Raw genomic sequence first — 27793 nt, 5'->3', positions numbered from 1 at the left:
ATTTGAATAATACAGATTCACTGAAAAAAAAAAAAAAAAACCAACTTGGTAATTCCCTAGTCTTGCTCCCAGACATCTCATATCAGGTGTAGAGTGAGATCTGGAATGTTCTCTAGTTTGTTTTTCCAGGTAGAGTTTCATTCTAGCCCAAGGTGACCTGGAATTCATTATGTCCTCTTAGGCTGGCCTCGAACTCACACTGATCCTCCTACCTTTACCTGAGGGCTGGGATTAAATGCACCATCATACCTGGCTGGAATGCTCGTTTTTAAATGCACTCTCAGTTATTCTGGTTCATGCTGTCCACAAATTCCAGTTGTGGAGAGTCTTAGAACTCTCACGAGAAAGGCCAGTTCATTACAGATTCATGCAGAGCCATATAAGCAGCCACAAAACTAAGAAACAAACCACTGCACATGGCACTAGGAAAGGATCGCCACTGATATGCACACTTGATCTAAAGATGACTTGATGTGAAGGAGAACCACACCTCCCGATATACACGGCATGACGGAATTGTTGACAAGGAAACACCCCTAGAATCGTAGGCCAGAATTTTCCACTGCACTGGGCAGCAAAATACAGGAAATAAGGACGTGTTTGCACCACATTTTCAAAGGATGAGAAGGCAGTTCTGACGAGGTGGGAAGACCCTGGATTCAGTAGTCCAACTCAAAATCAAATCTGCCCTTTGTTTGTGCGGCAATCATGTTACTTCTATGGCTTCCAAATCCTAAGAGAAGCTACAACTTGCCTCCAGAGATGGTGCCAAGAACAAGGCATCAAACAATGGCACTGTTATATGGGACAAGTCAGCACTTTCTGAAAACATTGACTACAAGATATTTGAAAGCATCTTGCAGAATAACAGGTGATAAGCTGGACAACATGCCACAAAAAAGTGGGAAATACCTGAAGCAATTAGAACATTCTTGACTGTGGGGAAACACCCCGTTAAACAATGGGGGCAAATGGTCAGGTGTAAAAGGACAACTTGTTCTTTGGTAGTTTTATTTACTGCAGGCCATCCCCAGTAAAGTATAGAGGCTCTTCACCGCTCTAGGGCCCAGGCCATGGCGACAGTCTTGCTGTGTCTGCCTCAACTATTCTCCACACAGGTCTCCAAGAACACAGTGATCTTACCCTACGGATTCCAGAAAGGGTTTTGAGGTGGTTTCTCCAAAGAGAACTGACCCAGGCAAAGACAGGAAGAGTGATCTTACCTACGTGATCAGGAGTCTGGGGCTAGGCTTCACTGGTTTTTTAAAAATATTTTATTTATTTATTTATTTGACAGAGAAAGAGGTAGAGAGAGAAAGAGAGAGAGGGAGAGAATGGATGCACCAGTGCTTCCAACTACTGCAAATGAACTCCAAACACTTATACCCTCTTGTGCATCTGGCTAACATGTGGGGAATAGAACCAGGGTCCTTTGGCTTTGCAGGAAAACGCCTTAACTACTAAGCCATCCCTTCAGCCCAAGACCTAGCTGTTTTAGAACGGCAGAACTATGTGTCCCATGGGGATTTGTTTGAGAAGTGGAGTCACAGTGAGAAGGTGGCCACTGCAATGCATTTTGAAAGATGACCATCTTATCTCAAGTCAGTGAGAAGACTCAAGCCCAGACTCAGGCAGAAGATGAAAGACTGGGTGCCAGGAGAAGCCAGATGTGGTGACAGTAAGGGCCATATTGGTCAAGAGCAGGAAGAAGTTGGCTGAGGTCTGGGATAGGCTGGAAAGTTCAAAAAGGAGACCATCATCAGCTAGAACGGCTGATTCCATCCTGTGAATCCCGCCCCCCCCACCCAAGCTGCTTGTTGTGCCACAGCTTCTCTTTGTCCATATCTGTAGTCTCTTTAAAAGGAAAAAGAGGGCTGGAGAGATGGCTTAGTGGTTAAGCGCTTGCCTGTGAAGCCTAAGGACCCTGGTTTGAGGCTTGATTCCCCAGTACCCACATAAGCCAGAGGCACAAGGTGGTGCATGCATCTGGAGTTCGTTTGCAGTGGCTGGAGGCCCTGATGAGCCTATTCTCCCTCTTTTTCTCTAGTCTGTCGCTCTCAAAAATAAAATAAAACAAAATAAAATAAAGGAAAAAGAAGTCTGTTGAGAGGGGTTAGCAGTTAAGGCGCTTGCCTGTGAAGCCTAAGGACCCAGGTTTGATTCCCCAGTACCTGATGCATAAGGTGGCAGATATGTCTGAAGTTTATTTACAGTGGCTAGAGGCCCTAGTGTGCCCATTCTCTCTCTCCATCTGCCTCTCTCTCTTTCTCTCAGATAAATAAATAAATGGAAAATAATAGGATATTTGTTAGGCCAAGAAAAACTTCTGAATTTACAATATGTTTAAATTTTTTATTTACTTAGGGAGGATGGGCGTGCCAGGCCTCTAGCCACTGTAAACAAACTCCAGATGCTTGTGTCTCCATGTGCAGCTGGCTTACCTGGGCTCTGGGGAGTCGAACTAGGGTCCTTAGGCTCTGCAGGCAAGTGCCTTAACTGCTAAGCTGGTGTTAGACTCTGACATGTCATAAAAGAAAACTACTCGATCTTCTTTAGTTCCATAATGTACATGACAGCATTTGTGTGGCTGGCATTCCATGGGTTGAGAATTAAAATGTAAAGAAAGGATGCATTTCCTACAGGGTCTTTTCAAAGTACATAAATCTCAAAATGGGTGTGGTGGTATACATCTGTAATCCCAGCACTTGGGAAAAGTAGGGAAAGGAGAAATAAAAGTTCAAGGCCAGCCTCAGCCACAATAAGTTAAGTGACCAGCCTGGGCTACATGAGACTGTCTGGAAAACAAAACAAAAAGTAAACAAACAATAAATAAAAAACAAAGGAAATATGCCTAAAGTATGAATGAGCTCTACTATAGCACATTACATGTGATTACAAAATGAACAAGAGGAAGCAGGAAACATAAGTAGGCCAAAGAGCAGAGCAAGAGTCAAATCCACAAGGTATGTGATTTAAAAGACAAAAACACAGTCAGAATTATTATCCACTTTAGAGGGGACTGTGATGTACAAAGAAAATATTTGAATGCGATTATTAAAGTAAGATTTTCTTTTTCTTTTTGCATGTGCACATGTATGTCACACATACACACTGTGGTGGTTTGGTTCAGGTGAACCCCATAAACTTAGGTGTTCTGAATGCTAGGTTCCCAGCTGATGGAGTTTTGGGGAATTAATGCCTTCTTGAGGCACTGTATTGTTGGGGGGGGGGCTTATGGGTGTTATAGTCAGCTCCCCCTTGCTAGTGCTGGGCACACTTTCCTGTTACTATTGTCTACCTTACATTGGCCAGGGGGTGATGTCCACCCTCTACTCATGTTATCATTTTCCCTGCCATCATGGAGCTTCCCCTTGAGTCTGTGAGCCACAATAAATCTCTCTCTTTTTTTCCCCACAAGCTCCTCTTAGTTGGGTGATTTCTACCAGCAATGCAAACCTGACTGCAACAGTAAAGTGGTACCAAGGAATGGGATTGCTGCTAGATACCTGACTGTGTGGTTTTGGTCTTTTGGAGCCGATTTTCAATAGGAATGTGGAAAGATTTGAAACCTTGACCTACGAGATGCCTTGCAGTGCTGTTAAGTACAGCTTGAGAAATGCAGGAAAGAGAGGTCATTGAGTTTGCAACGCTGTCTTGTGTTTTGAAATGGCCATGGGCAGTGGGAAGCAGGTTTGCTGGATGCCTGCATGGAGACCCCCATGGGGCCATGAGGATGAACCGTGGATTGCAGCGGAGACCCAATGGAAATGCTGGGACCACAAGATGGCTGCTAAGGAAAGCTGCTGGGCCAATAAAGTTTTTCCAGGACCGTGAGTAGTATAGCTGGAGGGCTGGAATTAGAACTCCAGGGACTTGTTGCTAGTTAGAATTATTGGACTTGGAGCTACAAAGTTTGGTGTTTACCCTGTTTAAATCAATATTGCTTGAGTATTTCTTTGCTATGCCCAATGCCATCTTTTGCAGTGTGAATGTTTATTCTGTGCCATTATTATTTTTTTTTTTGAGGTAATTTTTTTGGTCTTATGGCTCTGTTAAAAGATCTTAGACTATGGGGATGTATGAACATCATTGGAATTGATAAAAACTATGGGGACTTTTAAAGTTGGATGAATGCATTGTATCTTACATCATGTATGGTTATCAGTTCATGGGGGCCAGGGGCGGAATGTGGTGGTTTGATTCAGGTGTCCTCCATAAACTTAGGTGTTCTGCATATTAGGTTCCCAGCTGATGGGAGATTTGGTAGTTAGCGCCTTCTGGAGTCAGTGTATTATATTGGAGACAGGCTTATGGGCGTTATAGCCAGTTTCCCCTCCCAGTGTTGGGCACACTCTCCTCTTGCTATTGTCCACCTTATGTTGGCCAGGGGGTAATGTCTACTCTCTGCTCATGCCATCATTTTCCCTGCCATCGTGGAGCTTCCCCTCGAGCCTGTAAGCCAAAATAAACCTCTTTTTCTTTTTGCCACAAGGTGCTCTTGGTTGGGTGATTTCTACCAGCAATGCAAACCCTTCAACACACATGCATACACAAATACAGAGATACATACATACATACATGACATGTGTGTGGAGGCCAGAAGTTGATGTTGAGTGTACTCCAACTCTACTTATTTTGGTGGACTTTTAAAAGTAGACTGTAGGGCTGGAGAGATGGCTTAGCGGTTAAGCGCTTGCCTGTGAAGCCTAAGGACCCCGGTTCGAGGCTCGGTTCCCCAGGTCCTACGTTAGCCAGATGCACAAGGGGGCGCACGCATCTGGAGTTCGTTTGCAGTGGATGGAAGCCCTGGCGCGCCCATTTTCTCTCTCTCCCTCTATCTGTCTTTCTCTCTGTGTCTGTCGCTCTCAAATAAATAAATTAAAAAAAAAAAAAAAGTAGACTGTACTTATGAGGATCACCATGAGTTCAAGTCTACCCTGAGAATACATAGTGAATTCCAGGTTAGCCTGGACTAGCGTGAAACTCTACCTAAAAGAAAAAAAAGAAGAAATAAAAAGAAAAGGGGACTGAATGAATTTTGCATCACAAGATAACCAAGGAGATGGTGGCTAGGGGTGCCTTGTGGCTTGAATGTAAACTGTGCTCCATGGGTTCATGGACTTGGACGCTTGGCTCCCAGCTGGCAGTGTTGTCTGGGATGGCTGTGGGACTTACGGAGGTAGAGCCTTGCTAGAGGAATGGGTCACTGGGGTGAGCCTAGAGGTTTTCTGGCCTGGCCCCACATCTTGCTTGTCCTTTGCTTCCTGCCTCTGGCTGTAATGCGATGAGCCTGCCTGCGTGGTCTTCCCCACCATGATGGAGAATACGCTCTTAGACCCGTAAACCAAAACAAACCCTTTCTTTAAGTTGCTTCTGGTCAGGTACTTGTTTGTAACGAGGAGGAAGGAAATGATACACTACCCTTTTTGATAGCATCTCTCACTGAACCTAGAGCTTACTGATCCAGCTAGACTAGCCAGCCAGCAAAACCCAGGGACCCTCTTATCTCTGCCTCCCCAGCACCCGGATCACAGGCTCCATTATGCCAAACTTCTATGGGAGTGCTGGGGATCTGAACCCAGGTACTTAGGCTTGTGTGGCAAGGTAAAGTACTTACTTTACCAACTGAGCCATCTTCCCATCCCTACATTTTTTAAGGCATTTCTGAAGTAAATTCTCTCTCACATACACACATACACATTAATAAGTTAGATGGTTCCTACCTCGAATTTAAGTACACAGAGCTGGATACTTTTTAAATGTTTCAGTTATAGGAGAAGCTAAGTCATGTGTAACATTGTATGCATGCACAATGATTTTTTTTTTTCCCCCCAAGGTAGGGTCTCACTCTAGCTCAGGCTGACCTGGAATTCACTATGTAGTCTCAGGGTGGCCTGGAACTCACAGCAATCCTCCTGCCTCTGCCTCCCGAGTGCTGGGATTAAAGGCGTGCACCACCATGCCCAGCTCACAGTGATTTTTAATTTCTATGAACTATAAGGAAAATAATAGTTGGTTGAAAGACAGAGCTAAGGAACAGGTGACAGATAACAAGCAACCTAGCCTGTAAAGTGACAACAGGCTTAATGTGACCACACAGAACCGGGGAGGGCAGGAGAGAGAACGCACTGCATAAACAAAACAGCACATGAGCTCTGTTTACAGAAAGAAATGGGAGCCTGGATCAACAAAGATGCTGAATTCTAATTACCCGAGGAAAGAAAAAGTATCGGTAGGGCATCCTGAAACAAAAGTACTGTGAAGCAAGAGGACCCAAGAGGTGGCAAGAAGATGGCAAAGCTTACTGCCTCACAGTCTCCAGAAAATTAGCAGAAACTGAGGCGCTTTGGTTGCAGAGAAACAACTCTGAATGTGTATATGTTTTGCATATACACTGTAATGCTCAGATAGGTTCTTGCATCTGAAACAGCTGATAAATGTCAAGTCTATGCATCTGGCAGCCGGTGTGGTTTTTGAGGGTGACGGCCGGGGTATGTACTTGTACTCTACAGACATTTAGTAGCTTTTTAAACCAACCAGTCTCAATGGTCTACCCAAGAAGCTGAGGCAATTTAACTAGACTGCTTGATCTGAACTGCAGGGATTGTTTCAGGTGCTTGCCTATCTCCTCTGGCAGCAGTCTGCCAAGCGAAGGGGTGGTCACCGACGAGCTGAGGCATTAGTACCTGACTCCACTGACTCTCTACTGGACACTGCTTGGGTTTCACATGTCTTCATCCATCTCATTACTGAAAACACACAAGTATCTACTTAAGAATGTAAATGAGAAGTTGGGAGGGCCTAATGGGCAGGCAGAACAGAAGTTCAAGGCCAGCCTAAGACCCTGTCTCAAAATAACAAGTGTAACAAGAAGGCTCGGTGGTAGGGTGTTTATCTCATGCATATGCCCGTGTTTCACGCCCAGCGCTGGGGGGAGGGGGGATAAATAAGTCATTATTAAGATTTTTAGATTACTTGAGGCTATTAGGAAGTAAAGAAAGGACTGTATGTTATATTAAAATTTATTTCCCTTTTCATTTACCTCTGTAAAAAACGTGCACACTTAAAAGCTAAGATATGGCCAGGCGTGGTGGCGCACGCCTTTAATCCCAGCACTCGAGAGGCAGAGGTAGGAGGATTGCCGTGAGTTTGAGGCCACCCTGAAAGTGCATAGTGAATTCCAGGTCAGCCTGGGCTAGAGTGAGACCCTACCTCAAAAAAACAAAGAAACAACAACAACAAAAAGATATTTTAGATTTGCCTGCATGGCAAGTTTAGACATCATTAAGGAGTGATTGAGTTCTTAAAGAATAAAGTCGGCTAAAGAGATGGCTTAGTGGTTAAGGCGCTTGCTTGCCAGGCCTAAGGACCCATGTTGACTCTGACTCTTCAGGTCCCAAGTAAGCCAGATGTGCAAGGTGATGCAAGCACGCAAGGTCACACATGCACACAAGATGGCACATGTTTCTGGAATGTGATTATAGTTACTGGAGGCCCTAACACGCCAATTCTCTTTCTCTCTCTCTCTCTCTCTCTCTCTCACAGATATTAAAAGAAAAGAAAAAAAGAAAAGAAAAAGGCCAGCCTGTTGGGTTTGCCTCAAAACAAATACATGAAGTCTGTGGATCTGCAGGATCCATGTGAATTTAACAAAAATAGCTTATTAATCAACTGATTAAATTTTGGCTAAGAACTCATTAGTTATGTACATTTCTGTATGTATATCACAGGTCAGTTAAAAAGGCTTAAAAAATCTCATTAGTTGAGCACAAATGAAATTGTCAAAATAAATCCTGAAAAATAAAATGTTTTGACAGGGATTTCAGAAGAACCATGGAGAAAGAACACATTGAAATAGTGCTCACAGATAAGCAATTTCATGAGCCCCAAGGAAAAACAGGCCACTGGGACTAGAAAACCGAATTCTTCTCAAACCTACTGATTCTCTACTTCAAGGTAACATTAGTGAGAAAGAACAGCACTCCTCCCCTTAAAACACCAAACCAAACCAAAGCTTAGCTGTGGGTTTATCCCCAGGCAATGAGGAATTCTGCCTCCCTTTCTGAGAGTCCCTGGGCCGGCCTTGTACCTACCACCCTAGGCCGTCTATGGGCCATCCAGACTTAGCACATTTGGCAATGTCATTAGCCCAGGTTAGCTGGCCAGGAGCAAGTCTTGTTTCTCCTGGTCCTATGAAAACTGATTTGTGAATCACTGTTCCCCATTCTCAGTAAAATGATGAATGTCAAGAGTTTGATGCAAACAAGATATCATATGGACACAAACAAGAAACAGAACTGACTGAGTTACAGAGCAAACCTTCTCTGGAAATGAGAGTGCAGGTGCTCACCGCTGATGCAGCTCTCCTTAGCAACACTGCACATCTGGGGTACACTGCCCACTTTGACACAGGTGCTACAGTGCATGTGGACGTTATGGTGGTTATTCTGAAATGATCTGTTGGAGCTGTCTTTAGCCCTAACAAATATGATTTTACTTACCTCTTTGACACTATGTGTTACTGCCCATATAAGAAAAACTCGTGACATCACCTGGAAGGAAGTCAGGACAACGGAAGATGGAACAATTCCTGAAAGAAATTTTAGAATAGATGAACAAGTTTATTATACTAAGTTGTACCACATGTTTTCTAAAGCATTCAAATGATAATGGTTCTATCCAAAAGCAACATGATCAATTAAACTTACACAGATTAAGGTTTGCAATGTATACAATACTATAAACTTTTTCCTTCCTCAAAACAATATTGTTCATGGCACCACCAAACCATGAGCCTTTCAGAGCCAGTGACCCAAACCGTGTTGTTTACACTTACAGAGAAAAATAAAACCACTATTGAGCCTTTAAAATAGGACACTTGCCAGGCATGGTAGTGTATGCCTTGGCTGAGATACAAGGACTATTGTGAGCTCAAGGCCAGCCTGGGCTACAAAATAAGTTCCAGGAAGTGAAACTGCTTCAAAACTAAAATAAATAAAATAAAACAGAAGAAGAATTGATTGTTCATTTTTCAATATGGGCTTCATAATGAACAAGGAACAATGTTTAATGAATATTGAAAGCTCCTGGACATCAGACATATGTTTATCTTATCTACTTGAATATTTTGCCAACAAGCACAGCAAAATCAAAGTTTATTATCTTTAAAACAGTTTTTTTCTCATTAGTTCATTATAAGCACTGAGTAATTATCTTCTTAATGTCTTCAATTATAATGCTGGCACATCTTTAATATTTTAAATAACTGCCAACTTCTACTAAGTTTACATTTCTTTGGCTTCAAGTGGTACAACCATAATCCCTAACTACCACCATACAGAATTTGTTCCTCCTTTAATTTTTTAAAACTTATCAATAAGACATTATCTGTAAATAACATTTTCTCCTTGTAACTTTACACTGGCAAGGAAATGCTTCTTTAGAAAAAATTGGGGGTTGGAGAAGTGGTTCAGTGAGTGGTTAAAGGCACTTGCTTGCAAAGCCTGCTAGCCTGGGTTCAATTTCACAGTACCCAGGGAAAAGTAAGACACACAAGGAAGCAGGCATGTGGAGTTCATGTTCAGTGGCAAGAGGCCCTGGCATGTCCAGACACACCTATTCACTCTCTCTCACTCTCTCAAATAAATTAAAAAAAAATTAATACTGGAAACAATTATGGGCCTTACTGCTGCCTGCATCTCTACTTACACGTTTCCCAGACCTCACAGGGCGCATATGGGAAACTTCTTGCCAGGTGCTGTCATTCAGGTTGCAGTACCCTTTTACACTTTAAAAACTAACTCCATTTTCAACAATCATTGGAATATCCAGGACCATTTCCATTCTTTCAAGTCCTCAAAAATGCATGCAGACTTCTGACCACTTATATACTTGGACAAACTACAACTTGTACAATTCCTCATTACATAAAAATATTGTTTCTCAGCCGGGTGTGGTGGCACATGCCTTTAATCCCAGCACTCAAGAGGCAGAGGTAGAAGGATCGCTGTTGAGTTCAAGGCCACTATGAGACTACATTGTGAACATCAGGTCAGCCTGGGCTACATTGAGAACCTACCAGCAACACCCCCCCCCCCAAAAAAAAAACAACCTTCTCATCTTTTCATTTTTGTCTCTTGCCATTAAAGTGATAGCTGGACAGCTAAGCTGCTCAAGCTTCAGGCATTTACCAGGCTACCTACCACCTGTGTTTTGGTGAGGTCCAAGTTCTGAACCTCACAGTTACTAGCCCCAAACCCTAGTTTTATCCCATTCACCAGCAAAAATCAAGCACTAGGAGACTGACATGTAGTAACCCAAATCATTCAAGAGTAGGTGATCCCCCAAACGTCAATTGTGCATCCCTTTCATGTGACTGAATGGCAGGGATTTTGGAGACCTGTACGACAGGCTCCTCCACATCGCAGTTCAGCCTCGTCTCTGCCTCTAGTCCTGCAGCATCGGTCATTGCCTCCTCGACAACCACTGTGCACGCTCAGGCCCCTTCTAGCCTCCTGTGTCTCTTTTCCCAATAGACACAAGCTCAAAAGCCTGCCAAAAGGCCCCCAGCACCGTTCCACCTCAGAAGACCACCGCGTCCTGAGGCTCTTGGTAGCCTCCCCGCCCCAGTTTTGTTTTAACATAACCAAAGATGCAGGAGGGTCCCTTCCTAAGCCCCCTCCCAAACTGGGAGGTGGGGATTAAGGTTTCAGAGTTGCTTCTACCCCTCACTCCACCATCCCAATCCCCTTAGCTACTAATATACAATCGAAAAAGAGATGTAATGGTTCTTCTCTGTTCTTGACAGGCGTGGCCACAGGAGCAGCTGGACTCGTTGTGTCTGTACGTGAAGTGTCTGCTCTACCTTGCTGGCTGTCGGAAAGTCTATCTAAAGCAATCTCAGCCACATCGACTCTATCCAAGATCAACTTGACTCCCAGGTTACCGTGGTGCTTCAAAACCTCCGAGGGCTCCATCTAGTGACAGGGCCAAATGGGAACAACGCTGCTTCCGCACTAGTAAGTCCCAGCTGGTCCAAGATGGGGCCCAGTGGCTCAGGCACCATGCAAACAATTGAACCATGAACCAGCGTCTCAGGGTGGGGTCTTGTATCTCTCCCAACTTGGTTACTCCCTATACCCTTCATCCTAATGATACTCCTGCTTACATTTTTAACCTTATCTTCTAATTTTTTTTTTTTTTTACAGAGATTTCTTCTAAAACATCTTAATAACATCACCCGGTCCACTACTCAAGATGAAATACAAACATTGCTACTCCTTCAATCACTAGACTCCAAACCCAACAACAGGGTGTCCCCTCTCAGCAGGAAGTAGTAAGACTGAGGTGGAGGTCGTCTTCCCAGATTCCATACATGTAAGAGTCTGGAATGAAGGCATTAGCAAGGTCAAGAAATCTCTTTATTGATGGTCTCAGGAATTCAACAGAAGCCAAGGAGTCTGTATGATGTCATAAACTGGGCCCCATCTCAAAAGCAGCCTGTTGACTTATGTCAGGGGGTCGCCCACCCCACATCAGTGCTGTGGGTACAGCATCAGCCACCACTTACTTGCATTGGGGATCAGACCCATTTGGCTCCGCCCTCATATCCAGCCTTCATGCATCTGCCCCTGAGTAGGGACACCAGAGTTGGCCATCCCCTCCCCAGTCCCGATCCATGGGAAGACAGCAGCAGCAAGAAGAAGCAAATCAGCTTCCAGGTGCCCAGTCCAAACCTGCAGGTGGACAACCAACTTACACCTACCTGGATCAAGGCTGACCAGGCCACTCAACACAGGTTCCACAAGTACCACTGTTGCTGCATTCTTTCTTAGCCAAGACCCAATGACTATCTTGAGATGGGCAAACTCCAAAGCAACACAAACAACACAGGAAAACAAAGCAAAATTTTGCAAGAATGCCTCGTCCCAAAGTAGAAGCCATCAATGAAAACTACTCAGAGAAAACTCTAGACACAGAAGTCCAGAATGCAATCATGGTAAGCATATTCAACGTGTTTAATGAGGCCATGAACAAACAGTTCAACAAAATGGAAGATAATCGGGGCTGGAGAGATGGTTTAGCAGTTAAGGCACTTGCTTGCAAAGCCTAAGGACCCAGGTTCTATTCCCCAGTACCTATATAAGCCAGATGCACAAGGTGGTGCATGCATCTGGATTTCATTTGCAGTGGCTAAAGGTCCTGGTATGCCCATTCTCCTCCCTTCCTTCCCTCCTCCCCATAAATAAAATTATAAGAATTATTTTAAAATAGAATAAAAAGCAGTAAGAAATCAAACCAAGAAATGAAAATAGAATTTAATAAGAGATGAAGATGTTGAAAAAACATAATGGAAAACGAAAATAAAGTAACTTGAATTGGGCATGGTGGCACACATCTTTAATCCCAGCACTCGAGGGGTAGAGGCAGGAGGACTGCTGTGAGTTCAAGGCTATACTGAGACTACATAGTGAATTCCGTATCAACCTTGGTATAAGAAGGAAGAACTACACCCACCTCGACAAAGTAGGTTTTACACCAAGGATACAGGGACGGTTCAACATACAGAAATGTATAAATGAAAAACATCACATAAAGAGACTTAAGGACACAGCCGGGCATGGTGGCACACGTCTTTAATCCCAGCACTCGGAAGGCAGAGGTAGCGAGTTCAAGGCCACCCCGAGACTACAGAGTGAATACCAGGTCAGCCTGAACTAGAGTAAGACCCTACCTCAAAAATAAAATAAAATAAAATAAAATAAAATAAAATAAAATAAAATAAAATAAAATAAAAGGCCTAAAGGACAGAAATCACATGATCATTGCAATAGATGCAGAAAAGGCCTTCAACAAAATACAACATCCCTTCATGATTGAACCACTGGAGAGACTAAAGATAGAGGGATCATATCTCAACATAATGAAGGCTATATATAAAATAGACCTAAAGTCCATATCATACTAAAAAGCTTGAAGTACTTTCTCTAAGGTCTGGAACAAGACTGGGATGGACACTCTCCCCACTGCTACTTATCACAGTACTGGAAGTGTTAGCTCAAGCAGTAAGAGAAGATAAAGAAATCAAAGGGATAAATTGCAAAGACATCAAACTAACCTTATTTACAGACTGTGGTGGTTTGATTCATGTGTCCCCCGTAAACTTAGGTGTTCTGAATGCTAGGTTCCCAGCTGATGGAGATTTGGGAATTAACACCTCCAGGAGGCAGTATGTTGTTGGGGGTGGGCTTATGGGTGTTATAGCCAGCTCCCCCTTGCTAGTGTTTGGCACACTCTCCTGTTCCTATTGTCTACCTTATGTGGGCCAGGGGGTGATGTTCACCCTCTGCTCATGCCATCATTTTCCCCTGCCATTGTGGAGCTTCCCCTCGAGCCTATAAGCCAAAATAAACCTCTTTTCCCCAAAAGCTGCTCTGGGTTGGGTGATTTCTACCAGCAATGCGAACCTGACTGCAACAAGTGGTACCGAGGAGTGGGATTGCTGCTAGACACTTGACTGTGTGGCTTTGACTTTTTGTAGCTAATTTTCAAGAGGAATGTGGAATGATTTGAAATCTTGGCCTAAGAGACGCCTTGCAGTGCTGTAAGTACAGCTTGATGGATTATTCTGGCTAGAGTTGAAAGACCTGAATGCAGTAAGAACTATGGACTGTGAGGTTTGGCTTATGAGGGTGAGAAAGATCTTAAGTTTGTGTGGGAAGCTTGCTGTTATGCCCATGTCCTAAGAAGTTGTGGAGGGTTGCTTTGCGTAGAAATGAACTGGTGTGAGCAGAGAGTGAATTGCTGCCTGTTCAGCTGCAATTCAGAGATTACAACCTTTGAGATGGGGCCAGCTGACCTGTGTTGGGACAGAATGTAGACTTTTTTGAAGGAGCCTGAGTGCTCAACGAGCGCCCTGTTCTTCAAAGTCTGCTTTATTCCCCCCGCCCCTGCATTAACAAATTGGCACCCTACCTGGTCTTGTGGAGTATAAGAAATGCAGGAAAGAGGGTCATTGAGTTTGTAACACGGTCTTGTGTTTTGGAAATGGCCATGGGCAGTGGGAAGCAGGTTTGCTGGATGCCTGATGGAGACCCCATGGGGCCAAGAGGATGAACAGTGGATTACAGTTGAGACCCAGTGGAGATGCTGGGAGCTGCCAGCCCTAAGAACATTTTCCAGGACTGTGAGTGAGTAGCCTAGCTGGAGGGGGGAGTTGGAAGTCCAGAGACTTGTTGCTGGTTAGAGTTATTGGACTGGGAGATTTGTCACTAACTAGAGTTAGCTACAGAGTTTGGTATTTGCCTTGTTTAAATCATGTATTGCTTGAGTATTTCTTTGCTATGCCCAAAGCCAATTTTGCAGTGTTTATTCTGTGCCATTATGGGTTTTTTGAGGTTATTTTTTGGTATTATGGCTCAGTTAAAAGACCTTGGGCTATGGGGATGTATGAACATCACCAGGATTGATAAAACCTATGGGGACTTTTAAAGTTGGACTAAATGCATTTCATTTTGAATCATGTATGTTTATCAGTTTATGGGGGCCAGGGGTGGGTTGATTCAGGTATCCCCATAAACTTAGGTGTTCTGAATCCCAGCCGATGGAATTTTGGGAACTAATGCCTCCTGGAGGCAGTGTGTTGTTAGGGGCGGGCTTATGGGTGTTACAGCCAGCTCCCCCTTGCTAGTGTTTGGCACACTCTCCCATTCCTATTGTGGGCCAGGGGGTGATGTCCACCCTCTCTGTGCTCATGCCATTATTTCCCCCTGCCATCTTGGAGCTGAGCTTCTAAGCCAAAACAAGCCTTTCTCCCACAAGCTGCTCTTGGCTGGGTGATTTCTAACCGCAATATGAACCTGACGGCAACACAGGTGATAGGATTCCGTACTTAATGACCCAAAAGACTGCACCAGAAACTCCTAGAGTTTATGAAGTGGCAAGATATAAAATCAACACACACACACACCCACACGTCTGTATATACCAATGACAAACATACAGAGAAGAAATCAGGGAAGCAGTCCTATTTACAATAGCCATAAAAATTAAATATCTTTCCATATCCATAACTAAGGAAGTGAAAGACCTCTACAATGAAAACATTAAAATACTAAGGGAAGAAATTGTGGAAGACATGAGAAGATGGAAAAGACCTCCAATGCTCATGGAGCAGAAGAATTAATATGAAAATGGCCATTCTACCAAAAGCAACACAGACTGAAGGCAATTCCTATTAAAATTCTTGTACCATTCTTCATAGGAATAGAAGAAAAATAAGTCTCAAATTTCATAAAGCAGCACAAAAGGCCTTAGATAGCCAAAAATATCCTCAGCAAAATGGATACTACTGGTGATATCACCATTCCTGATTTCAACATATACTACAAAGCCATAGTAATAAAAACAGCATAGCACTGGCACAAAGACAGTCCCATAAAGTCAATGGAATAGAATAGAAGGTATAGGTGTAAGTTCTAGTAACTACAACCACCTGATCTTTGACAAAGAGCCGAAAAGAAAAAGGAAAGAAGCACACTGAAGAAAGACAGCATTTTCAACAAATGGTGCTGGAGAAACTGGATTCATATGGAAGAATTGAGTCTAGACCCTCTTCTCTCACATGGCACAAAAGACAAACTCCAGGTGAATGAAGGACCTAAATATAAGACCTGAAACTAAAACAACTAGAAGGTAGGTGAACAAGGCAAGATACAGGCATGGATTAAGACTTTTTAAACAAGACTCTGGTACTCTAGGGAATTAAATACTCAACCACTGGGATGTCATGAAACTAAAAAGCTACTGTTCAGCTAAGCAAACCATCAACCTGAATAATAAAATATTTTTTTTAAAAAATGAACTCTCTTGAAGACAGAGAGAAAAAAAAAAAAAAAAAGAAAGAAGATTGGGCAGAAGTACCTTGTAGGGGCAGAGAAAGCTTTACCCTAAAACCATAGGCTGCTGTTGGGAAATCTGTGCCAGAACTGAGTTACCCACCTTAGTGGTCTATTTAATGGTTAAGAAGAGCTGAGAGGCTCCAAAACTTGGTTGCCCACCAGAACTAAGTGGTAAGACTCTACTGCTAAAGACACCATAGGCTGCAGTAGCAGGACACTGAGAGATCATGCTGGAACTGAGATGGGAGCCAGCTCCCCGCTGGCTAACGCTCATAGTGCTGGAAAGCGCTAAGTGAGCTGCTGGAGGAGAAAGGTCACCAACAGCATGAAGAAACAGTGGATTCTTCTAGCTACAAATCAACCAACCCGGCAAGAAGTACACTGGGGTGGCTCAAAAGTCACCACCGTGCTGAGAGGTAACAGTGGAGTGTCCACTGAGGAAGAGGTGACAGGAAGAATTGAAGAGTCAAAGGAAGGGTAAAATTACTTACAATGTAATCTTCAGACACAAAATAGCCTCAATAGTCATGACCTCACAAGACCTTTATACAAGGAGGAAAAAATGATAACATCAAAATAGGAGGGTGGATTTGAGAGGGAGAAAAGAGGGGACAGGAATTATGGCTTATTGTCTATGCTTATGAACGCTGCCAATAAAAAGCTTTTTTTTTTTTTTTTAAAGTACACACTGATACAATCGCTATTGCACACAGGTTATGGTGGTAATCAACTGCTCTTTGATGAGATATGAAGCCAGCTCAGTGGGAGGAAATTCAAGCTTGGTACTGAGAACCAAGTCAGAAACATATGACTTATAAAGACATAGACCTTAGAGGAAGGTTCTACTGTTCTTTGGCTATAAGGAGAGGTTACTCCTGCCAAAAGTCTTTTAAATGTCTATGTTTATCGCCTTCGATCCACTCTTGGCTAGAGAATTTGCTTTTTAGAGATGGTGGCAAATACCAGGAAGCTCCAAGATCCATCAGTATGAGAAAAGAAAGGCGAATGCCTAGCATGTGGCAAGTCATCTCTATCACATCTGCCAGGACCCCAGAAATACTGCAGAGAAAGTGGTATGATTAAATGAGGCAACTCTCAGTGCCAGCCTGAGAGCCTCCTCCAGGGAGATGGTGGTAGACACTGAGGAGACTCAGAACTCATCAAAGCCAAAAAATTAGAGGCTGCTGGAAGCTCAACACTAAAGGAGAATTTTTTTTCAAACATTCATTTATGTATTTACTTGAGAGAGAGAGAGAGAGAGAGAAAGACACAGAGAGACAGAGTGAGTATGGGCATACCAGGGCTACCACTGCAAACAAAATTCATATGTGTATGCCATTCTGTGCTACATAGGCACTGCAAAATTGAGCCCAGCCTGTCAGGCTCTTCAAGCAAGCACCTTCAACCACTGAACCATCTCTCTGGCCCCAAAGGAGACTTACAACATGTCCTCTAAGGCTCAGAGAACACTGCAGAAGAGGGGGTCAAAAGAATGTAAGAGCCAGAGGGTGGGAAAGTATATTCCAAGGCACTGTCCCCAGCCCCCAGAGACTCATACATCATGACCCTATAGTGATTAGCAATAACTCCACTATGGAGGGCCCACAGTGGACTGGGGAAAAAGGAACATAAAGGTTATCCTGATGGGAACATGACCAATTTGCAATATGCTCATATAACAAAGCTCTCAATTTAAAAAAAAAAAGAGAGAGAATTCAGAGATGGGGAAGACATGGTAAAAGGGACAAAAGCATGTTGAATCTATTCAAATTTAACAATGTGATGAGATGATTCCAGCAATTATGGTCAAAGAATGTAATGCAAATACTTATGAACTATAGCAGCAAATTTATGATGTAATTTAAAAATGGGAATAAGAGAAGCCAAGATGGAAGGAAGTGTGACAATACTTTTTAAAAATATTTTATGTATTTATTTGAAGGCCGGGCATGGTGGCACATATCTTTAATTATACCACTTGAGAGGCAGAGGTAGGAGGATCACCATGAGTTCGAGGTCACCCTGAGACTACATAGTGAATTTCAGACCAGCCTGAACTAGAGTGAGACCCTGCTTTGAAAAACCAAGAGTGAGTGAGTGAAAGAGAGAGAGCAAAAGAGGCAGAGAGAAAAAGAGAGAGAGAGAGAGAGAGAGAGAGAGAGAGAGAGAGAGAGAGAGGGAGAGAATGGACACACCAGAGCCTCCAGACAATGCAAACAAAATCCAGATGCATGTGCCACCTTGTGCATTTGGCTTATGTGGGCTCTGGGCAATTGAACCTGGGTCCTTAGGCTTTGCAGGCAAGTGCCTTAATTTTTAAGACATCTCTCCTGCCCGACAATACTTTCTTTTTTTTTTTAATTTTTATTAACATTTTCCATGATTATAAAATATATCCCATGGTAATTCCCTCCCTCCCCACCCCCACACTTTCCCATTTGAAATTCCATTCTCCATCATATTACCTCCCCATTACAATCATTGTAATTACATATATACAATATCAACAAATTAAGTATCCTCCTCCCTTCCTTTCTCTACCCTTTATGTCTCCTTTTTACCTTACTGGCCTCTGCTACTAAGTATTTTCATTCTCAAGCAGAAGCCCAATCATCTGTAGCTAGGATCCACATATGAGAGAGAACATGTGGCGCTTGGCTTTATGGATCTGGGTTACCTCACTTAGTATAATACTTTCCAGGTCCATCCATTTTTCTGCAAATTTCATAACTTCATTTTTCTTTACCGCTGAGTAGAACTCCATTGTATAAATGTGCCACATCTTCATTATCCACTCATCTATTGAGGGACATCTAGGCTGGTTCCATTTCCCAGCTATTATAAATTGAGCAGCAATAAACATGGTTGAGCATGTACTTCTAAGGAAATGAGATGAGTCCTTTGGATATATGCCTAGGAGTGCTATAGCTGGGTCATATGGTAGATCAATCTTCAGCTGTTTTAGGAACCTCCACACTGTTTTCCACAATGGCTGGACCAGATTACATTCCCACCAGCAGTGTAGAAGGGTTCCTTTTTCTCCACATCCCCGCCAACATTTATGATCATTTGTTTTCATGATGGTGGCCAATCTGACAGGAGTGAGATGGAATCTCAATGTAGTTTTAATCTGCATTTCCCTGATGACTAGTGACATAGAACCGTTTTTTAGATGCTTATATGCCATTCATATTTCTTCCTTTGAGAACTCTCTATTTAGCTCCATAGCCCATTTTTTGATTGGCTTGTTTGATTCCTTATTATTTAACTTTTTGAGTTCTTTGTATATCCTAGATATTAATCCTCTATTAGATATATAGCTGGCGAAGATTTTTTCCCATTCTGTAGGTTGCCTCTTTGCTTTTTTCACTGTGTCCTTTGCGGTGCAAAATCTTTGTAATTTCATGAGGTCCCAGTGATTAATCTGTGGTTTTATTGCCTGAGCAATTGGTTCTTGTATTCAGAAAGTCTTTGCCAAGACCAATATGTTGAAGGGTTTCCCCTACTTTTTCCTCTAGCAGTTTCAGGTCTGATGTTAAGGTCTTTAATCCATTTGGACTTAATTCTTGTGCAACTGACAATACTTTCTTAATAGAACTAAGAGGTATTGCTTAAATATTCTTTTTTTTTTTTTTTTTTTTTTTTTTTACCAGCCACAAGCCTGTGGTTTATTTGCTGTCATAATATTGTTTTTTTTTTTAAATTTTTATTAACATTTTCCATGATTATAAAATATATCCCATGGTAATTCCCTCCCTCCCCACCCCCACACTTTCCCGTTTGAAATTCCATTCTCAATCATATTACCTCCCCATTACAATCATTGTAATTACATATATACAATATCAACCTATTAAGTATCCTCCTCCCTTCCTTTCTCCACCCTTTATGTCTCCTTTTCAACTTACTGGCCTCTGCTACTAAGTATTTTCATTCTCACACAGAAGCCCAGTCATCTGTAGCTAGGATCCCCATATGAGGGAGAACATGTGGCGCTTGGCTTTCTGGGCCTGGGTTACCTGACTTAGTATAATACTTTCCAGGTCCATCCATTTTTCTGCAAATTTCATAACTTCATTTTTCTTTACCGCTGAGTAGAACTCCATTGTATAAATGTGCCACATCTTCATTATCCACTCATCTATTGAGGGACATCTAGGCTGGTTCCATTTCCCAGCTATTATAAATTGAGCAGCAATAAACATGGTTGAGCATGTACTTCTAAGGAAATGAGATGAGTCCTTTGGATATATGCCTAGGAGTGCTATAGCTGGGTCATATGGTAGATCAATCTTCAGCTGTTTTAGGAACCTCCACACTGTTTTCCACAATGGCTGGACCAGATTACATTCCCACCAGCAGTGTAGAAGGGTTCCTTTTTCTCCACATCCCCGCCAACATTTATGATCATTTGTTTTCATGATGGTGGCCAATCTGACAGGAGTGAGATGGAATCTCAATGTAGTTTTAATCTGCATTTCCCTGATGACTAGTGACATAGAACCGTTTTTTAGATGCTTATATGCCATTCATATTTCTTCCTTTGAGAACTCTCTATTTAGCTCCATAGCCCATTTTTTGATTGGCTTGTTTGATTCCTTATTATTTAACTTTTTGAGTTCTTTGTATATCCTAGATATTAATCCTCTATTAGATATATAGCTGGCGAAGATTTTTTCCCATTCTGTAGGTTGCCTCTTTGCTTTTTTCACTGTGTCCTTTGCGGTGCAAAATCTTTGTAATTTCATGAGGTCCCAGTGATTAATCTGTGGTTTTATTGCCTGAGCAATTGGTTCTTGTATTCAGAAAGTCTTTGCCAAGACCAATATGTTGAAGGGTTTCCCCTACTTTTTCCTCTAGCAGTTTCAGGTCTGATGTTAAGGTCTTTAATCCATTTGGACTTAATTCTTGTGCAACTGACAATACTTTCTTAATAGAACTAAGAGGTATTGCTTAAATATTCTTTTTTTTTTTTTTTTTTTTTTTTTACCAGCCACAAGCCTGTGGTTTATTTGCTGTCATAATATTGTTTTTTTTTTTAAATTTTTATTAACATTTTCCATGATTATAAAATATATCCCATGGTAATTCCCTCCCTCCCCACCCCCACACTTTCCCGTTTGAAATTCCATTCTCAATCATATTACCTCCCCATTACAATCATTGTAATTACATATATACAATATCAACCTATTAAGTATCCTCCTCCCTTCCTTTCTCCACCCTTTATGTCTCCTTTTCAACTTACTGGCCTCTGCTACTAAGTATTTTCATTCTCACACAGAAGCCCAGTCATCTGTAGCTAGGATCCCCATATGAGGGAGAACATGTGGCGCTTGGCTTTCTGGGCCTGGGTTACCTGACTTAGTATAATACTTTCCAGGTCCATCCATTTTTCTGCAAATTTCATAACTTCATTTTTCTTTACCGCTGAGTAGAACTCCATTGTATAAATGTGCCACATCTTCATTATCCACTCATCTATTGAGGGACATCTAGGCTGGTTCCATTTCCCAGCTATTATAAATTGAGCAGCAATAAACATGGTTGAGCATGTACTTCTAAGGAAATGAGATGAGTCCTTTGGATATATGCCTAGGAGTGCTATAGCTGGGTCATATGGTAGATCAATCTTCAGCTGTTTTAGGAACCTCCACACTGTTTTCCACAATGGCTGGACCAGATTACATTCCCACCAGCAGTGTAGAAGGGTTCCTTTTTCTCCACATCCCCGCCAACATTTATGATCATTTGTTTTCATGATGGTGGCCAATCTGACAGGAGTGAGATGGAATCTCAATGTAGTTTTAATCTGCATTTCCCTGATGACTAGTGACATAGAACCGTTTTTTAGATGCTTATATGCCATTCATATTTCTTCCTTTGAGAACTCTCTATTTAGCTCCATAGCCCATTTTTTGATTGGCTTGTTTGATTCCTTATTATTTAACTTTTTGAGTTCTTTGTATATCCTAGATATTAATCCTCTATTAGATATATAGCTGGCGAAGATTTTTTCCCATTCTGTAGGTTGCCTCTTTGCTTTTTTCACTGTGTCCTTTGCGGTGCAAAATCTTTGTAATTTCATGAGGTCCCAGTGATTAATCTGTGGTTTTATTGCCTGAGCAATTGGTTCTTGTATTCAGAAAGTCTTTGCCAAGACCAATATGTTGAAGGGTTTCCCCTACTTTTTCCTCTAGCAGTTTCAGGTCTGATGTTAAGGTCTTTAATCCATTTGGACTTAATTCTTGTGCAACTGACAATACTTTCTTAATATAAATAATAGTTTTTTCATAAATATTCTTTTTTTTTTTTTTTTTTTTTTTTTTTTTTACCAGCCACAAGCCTGTGGTTTATTTGCTGTCATAATATTGTTTTTTTTTTTAAATTTTTATTAACATTTTCCATGATTATAAAATATATCCCATGGTAATTCCCTCCCTCCCCACCCCCACACTTTCCCGTTTGAAATTCCATTCTCAATCATATTACCTCCCCATTACAATCATTGTAATTACATATATACAATATCAACCTATTAAGTATCCTCCTCCCTTCCTTTCTCCACCCTTTATGTCTCCTTTTCAACTTACTGGCCTCTGCTACTAAGTATTTTCATTCTCACACAGAAGCCCAGTCATCTGTAGCTAGGATCCCCATATGAGGGAGAACATGTGGCGCTTGGCTTTCTGGGCCTGGGTTACCTGACTTAGTATAATACTTTCCAGGTCCATCCATTTTTCTGCAAATTTCATAACTTCATTTTTCTTTACCGCTGAGTAGAACTCCATTGTATAAATGTACCACATCTTCATTATCCACTCATCTGTTGAGGGACATCTAGGCTGGTTCCATTTCCCAGCTATTATAAATTGAGCAGCAATAAACATGGTTGAGCATGTACTTCTAAGGAAATGAGATGAGTCCTTTGGATATATGCCTAGGAGTGCTAAAGCTGGGTCATATGGTAGATCAATCTCTAGCTGCTTTAGGAACCTCCACACTGTTTTCCACAATGGCTGGACCAGATTGCATTCCCACCAGCAGTGCAGAAGGGTTCCTTTTTTTCCACATCCCCGCCAACATTTATGATCATTTGTTTTCATGATGGTGGCCAATCTGACAGGAGTGAGATGGAATCTCAATGTAGTTTTAATCTGCATTTCCCTGATGACTAGTGACGTAGAACATTTTTTTAGGTGCTTATATGCCATTTGTATTTCTTCCTTTGAGAACTCTCTATTTAGCTCCTTAGCCCATTTTTTGATTGGCTTGTTTGATTCCTTATTAGTTAACTTTTTGAGTTCTTTGTATATCCTAGATATTAATCCTCTATCAGATATATAGCTGGCGAAGATTTTTTCCCATTCTGTAGGTTGCCTCTTTGCTTTTTTCACTGTGTCCTTTGCGGTGCAAAATCTTTGTAATTTCATTAGGTCCCAGTGGTTAATCTGTGGTTTTATTGCCTGAGCAATTGGGGTTGTATTCAGAAAGTCTTTGCCAAGACCAGTATGTTGAAGGGTTTCCCCTACTTTTTCCTCTAGCAGTTTCAAAGTTTCCGGTCTGATGTTAAGGTCTTTAATCCATTTGGACTTAATTCTTGTGCATGGCGAGAGAGAAGAATCTATTTTCATCCTTCTGCAGATATTTATCCAGTTTTCAAAACACCATTTGCTGAAGAGGCTGTCTCTTCTCCAATGAGTATTTTTGGCATTTTTATCGAATATCAGGTGGCTATAGCTACTTGGGCTTACATCTGGGTCCTCTATTCTGTTCCACTGATCTACATGTCTGTTTTTGTGCCAGTACCATGCTGTTTTTGTTACTATGGCTCTGTAGTATAGGTTAAAATCAGGTATGGTGATACCACCAGCCTCTTTTTTGTTGCTCAGTATTATTTTAGATATTCGAGGTTTTTTATGATTCCAAATGAATTTTTGGATTGTTTTTTCTATTTCCATGAAGAAAGCCTTTGGAATTTTGATAGGGATTGCATTAAATGTGTAGATTGCTTTAGGTAAGATTGCCATTTTCACGATATTGATTCTTCCAAGCCAGGAACAAGGGATGTTTCTCCACTTTCTAGTGTCTTCTGCAATTTCTCGCTTGAGTGTCTTAAAGTTCTCATTGTATAGATTCTTTACTTCCTTAGTTAGGTTTATTCCAAGGTATTTTATTTTTTTTGATGCAATTGTGAATGGGAGTGATTCTCTGATTTCATCCTCTGTGTGTTTGTTGTTAGCATATACGAAGGCTACTGATTTCTGTGTATTTATTTTGTATCCTGCTACATTGCTGTAGGTTTTGATCAGCTCTAACAGCTTGCTAGTAGAGTCTTTAGGGTCCTTTATGTATAGAATCATGTCATCTGCAAATAATGATAACTTGATTTCTTCCTTTCCAATTTGTATCCCTTTTATGTGTGTCTCTTGCCTTATTGCTATGGCTAAGACTTCCAAAACTATATTAAATAGAAGTGGAGACAGTGGACACCCTTGTCTTGTTCCTGATTTTAGTGGAAAAGCTTCCAGTTTTTCCCCATTTAGTAATATGTTGGCTGTAGGCTTGTCATAAATAGCCTTTATTATATTGAGATATGTTCCTTCTATTCCCAGTCTCTGTAAGACTTTTATCATGAAGGGATGTTGGATTTTGTCAAATGCTTTCTCTGCATCTAATGAGATGATCATGTGATTTTTGTCCTTCAACCCATTTATGTAATGTATTACATTTATAGATTTGCGTATGTTGAACCATCCCTGCATCTCTGGGATAAAGCCTACTTGGTCAGGGTGAATGATCTTTTTGATATACTCTTGTATTCTGTTTGCCAATATTTTGTTGAGAATTTTTGCATCTATGTTCATGAGGGAAATTGGTCTGTAATTTTCTTTTTTTGTTCTATCTTTGCCTGGTTTTGGTATCAGGGTGATGCTGGCCTCATAGAAGGAGTTTGGTAGGATTCCTTCTTTTTCTATTTCCTGGAAAAGCTTAAGAAGCAATGGTGTTAGCTCTTCCTTAAAAGTCTGGTAAAATTCAGCAGTGAATCCATCCGGGCCTGGGCTTTTTTTAGTTGGGAGATTATTGATAACTGCTCGGATCTCCATGTTTGTTATAGGTCTATTTAAGTGATTAATCTCATTTTGATTTAATTTAGGTAGGTCATATAGATCAAGGAAATCATCCATTTCTTTCAGATTTTCATACTTTGTGGAGTATATGCTTTGATAGTATGTCCCTATAATTTTTTGAATTTCTCTGGAATCTGTTGTGATGTTACCTTGTTCATCTCTGATTTTATTAATTTGTGTCTCTTCTCTCTTTCTTTTGGTCAGATTTGCTAAGGGTTTATCAATCTTGTTTATCCTTTCAAAGAACCAACTCTTTGTTTCATTAATTCTTTGGATTGTTCTTTTTGTTTCTATTTCATTAATTTCTGCCCTAATCTTTATTATTTCTTCCAGTCTACTACTTTTTGGTTTGCCTTGTTCTTCTTTTTCCAAGGCTTTAAGGCGAAGCATTAGGTCGTTTACTTGCGACCTTTCTAATTTCTTAATATAGGCACTTAAGGCTATAAATTTACCTCTTAGAACTGCCTTCATTGTGTCCCAGAGATTTTGGTATGTTGTGTTCTCATTATCATTTGACTCTATAAATTTTTTGATTTCCTTTTTGATTTCTTCATTGACCCACTCATCATTTAGTAGTGTATTGTTTAGTTTCCATGATTTTGTGTATGCTCTATAGCCTTTCTTGCTACTGATTTGTAGTTTAATTCCATTGTGGTCAGATAGAATGCAAGGAATTATTTCAATTTTCCTGAATTTGTTAAGATTTGCTTTGTGTCCTAATATATGGTCTATTTTAGAGAATGTTCCATGTGCTGCTGAAAAGAATGTATATTCTGCAGCCTTTGGATGAAATGTCCTGTATATATCTGTTAGGTCCATTCCTTCTATGACCTCATTTAGTCCAGATGCCTCTCTGTTTATTCTTTCCCTGGATGACCTGTCAATTGATGAGAGTGGGGTGTTAAAGTCACCCACCACCACCGTGTTTGGTGTTATCTGTGACCTTAGTTCTAATAGTGTTTGTTTGACGAATTTGGGAGCCCCCATGTTAGGTGCATATATGTTTAGGATTGTAATGTCCTCCTGTTGTAGTGTGCCCTTAATCAATATAAAGTGACCTTCCTTATCTTTTTTGACTAACTTCGGACTAAAGTCCACCCTGTCTGATATTAGGATAGCAACCCCTGCTTGTTTTCTAGGCCCATTTGCTTGAAACACCGTCTTCCAACCTTTCACCCTAAGATAATGTCTATCCTTTGTAGAAAGGTGAGTTTCTTGAAGACAACAAATTGTAGGATCCTGCTTTTTAACCCAGTCTGCAAATCTATGTCTTTTCGTTGGGGCATTGAGACCATTGATATTAAGAGATATTATTGAAAGGTGTGTATTTATGTTTGCCATTTGTGTGTGTGTGTGTGTGTGTGTGTGTTACTTGTTCTACCTGTGCTCTCTTCTGTTAACTGGTATTTGAGTATGGCTGGTTTTTTCTAGGTTCCTTATATGTGTGCTTTTCCTTTTGTTCAGCATGGAGGATTCTATCAAGTATTTTCTGTAGAGCTGGTTTTGTCTTCAGATATTCCTTTAACCTGCTTTTGTCATGGAATGTCTTTATTTCTCCATCTATTTTGATGGATAACTTTGCAGGATAAAGTAACCTTGGTTGACAGTTGTTATCTTTCAGAACTTGGAATATATCACTCCAGGCCCTTCTGGCTTTAAAAGTTTGTGTTGAATAATCTGCTGTAATCCTGATGGGCTTGCTTTTGTAGGTAACTTGATTTTTCTCTCTAACTGCTTTCAATATTTTTTCTTTGGTTTGTGTGTTTGGAAGTTTGAGTATAATGTGGCGAGGAGAGTTTCTTTCTGGGTTTTGTCTGGCTGGGGTTCTAAAGGCTTCCTGTATCTGTATTGGCACCTCTTTCCCAATTTGGGGAAAATTTTCCTCTATGATTTTGTTGAAGATGCCTACTATGCCTCTGGAGTGGAATTCTTCTCCTTCTACTATGCCCTGAATTCTTATATTGGATCTTTTCATAGTGTCCCGAATATCTTGAAATTCCCACTCATACTTTTCTATAAGTTTGTCTTTCTCTTTGTTGGACTGCATTAGGTCTGCCACCTGATCTTCTAGCTTAGATATTCTGTCCTCTCCCTCATCCATCCTACTGGTGAGATTTTCTACAGAGTTTTTTATTTCATTAACTGTGTTCTTCATTGCTAGTAATTCTGACTGGTTTTTCTTTATTATTTCTATTTCTCTATTTATGTCTTGTATTGCCTTCTTTATTTCATTAAATTGGTGTCCTGCCTCTTCTTTGATTCCTTTGATTTCCTCTTTGATTTCTTCTTTGATTGTTTTCATGTGTTCTTTGACCTCTTTGAACATATTTATAATTATTCTTTTGAACTCTTTCTCAGGCATTTCCTCTAACTCTTTCTCACTGGAGGACATTTCTGATGCATTGATACTTTTAGGTGGATTTATATCGTCTTGCTTTTTAGTGTTTCTTGTGTTATAATGTATATATTTTTGCATCTTGGATTAAGTTAATGCTTGGATTTTCTAGCTAGCTGTGTATTCTTAGCTGTATCAATTGATTTGATGTAATATATTTTCAGGGTAGGACCTTAAGGTATTAGGTGTGGCTCTTAAGACTCTCAGAGTATCTACAAAGATGTTCTTAGGGGTTGAGTTTCCCTGCTATAGGAGTATTCAAGCAGGCTGAGTGGAATAATATACTGGTAGATTCTAAAATTTAGCTAAACACTGTACCCATTCCATCAAAAACAGCCCCGAGTATGTATGCAAGAGTAGTTATTATA

The 27793-nt window shown here is 41.1% G+C and overlaps 1 protein-coding gene across 1 annotated transcript in view; it reads right to left on the bottom strand.

Annotated features, from left to right (window-relative positions):
- Hacd2 (3-hydroxyacyl-CoA dehydratase 2) overlaps nt 1-27793 on the bottom strand; it is a 117923-nt gene that overhangs the window by 33131 nt on the left and 56999 nt on the right. The window contains exon 4 of the mRNA XM_004663925.2: nt 8502-8590. Coding sequence (XP_004663982.1) covers nt 8502-8590 — 89 coding nt within the window. The remainder of the gene's footprint in view (nt 1-8501; nt 8591-27793) is intronic.

This window comes from Jaculus jaculus, chromosome 4, assembly GCF_020740685.1.
Source record: "Jaculus jaculus isolate mJacJac1 chromosome 4, mJacJac1.mat.Y.cur, whole genome shotgun sequence".
Lineage (NCBI taxonomy): Eukaryota > Metazoa > Chordata > Mammalia > Rodentia > Dipodidae > Jaculus > Jaculus jaculus.
This window is presented reverse-complemented; position numbering and strand designations above follow the sequence as displayed.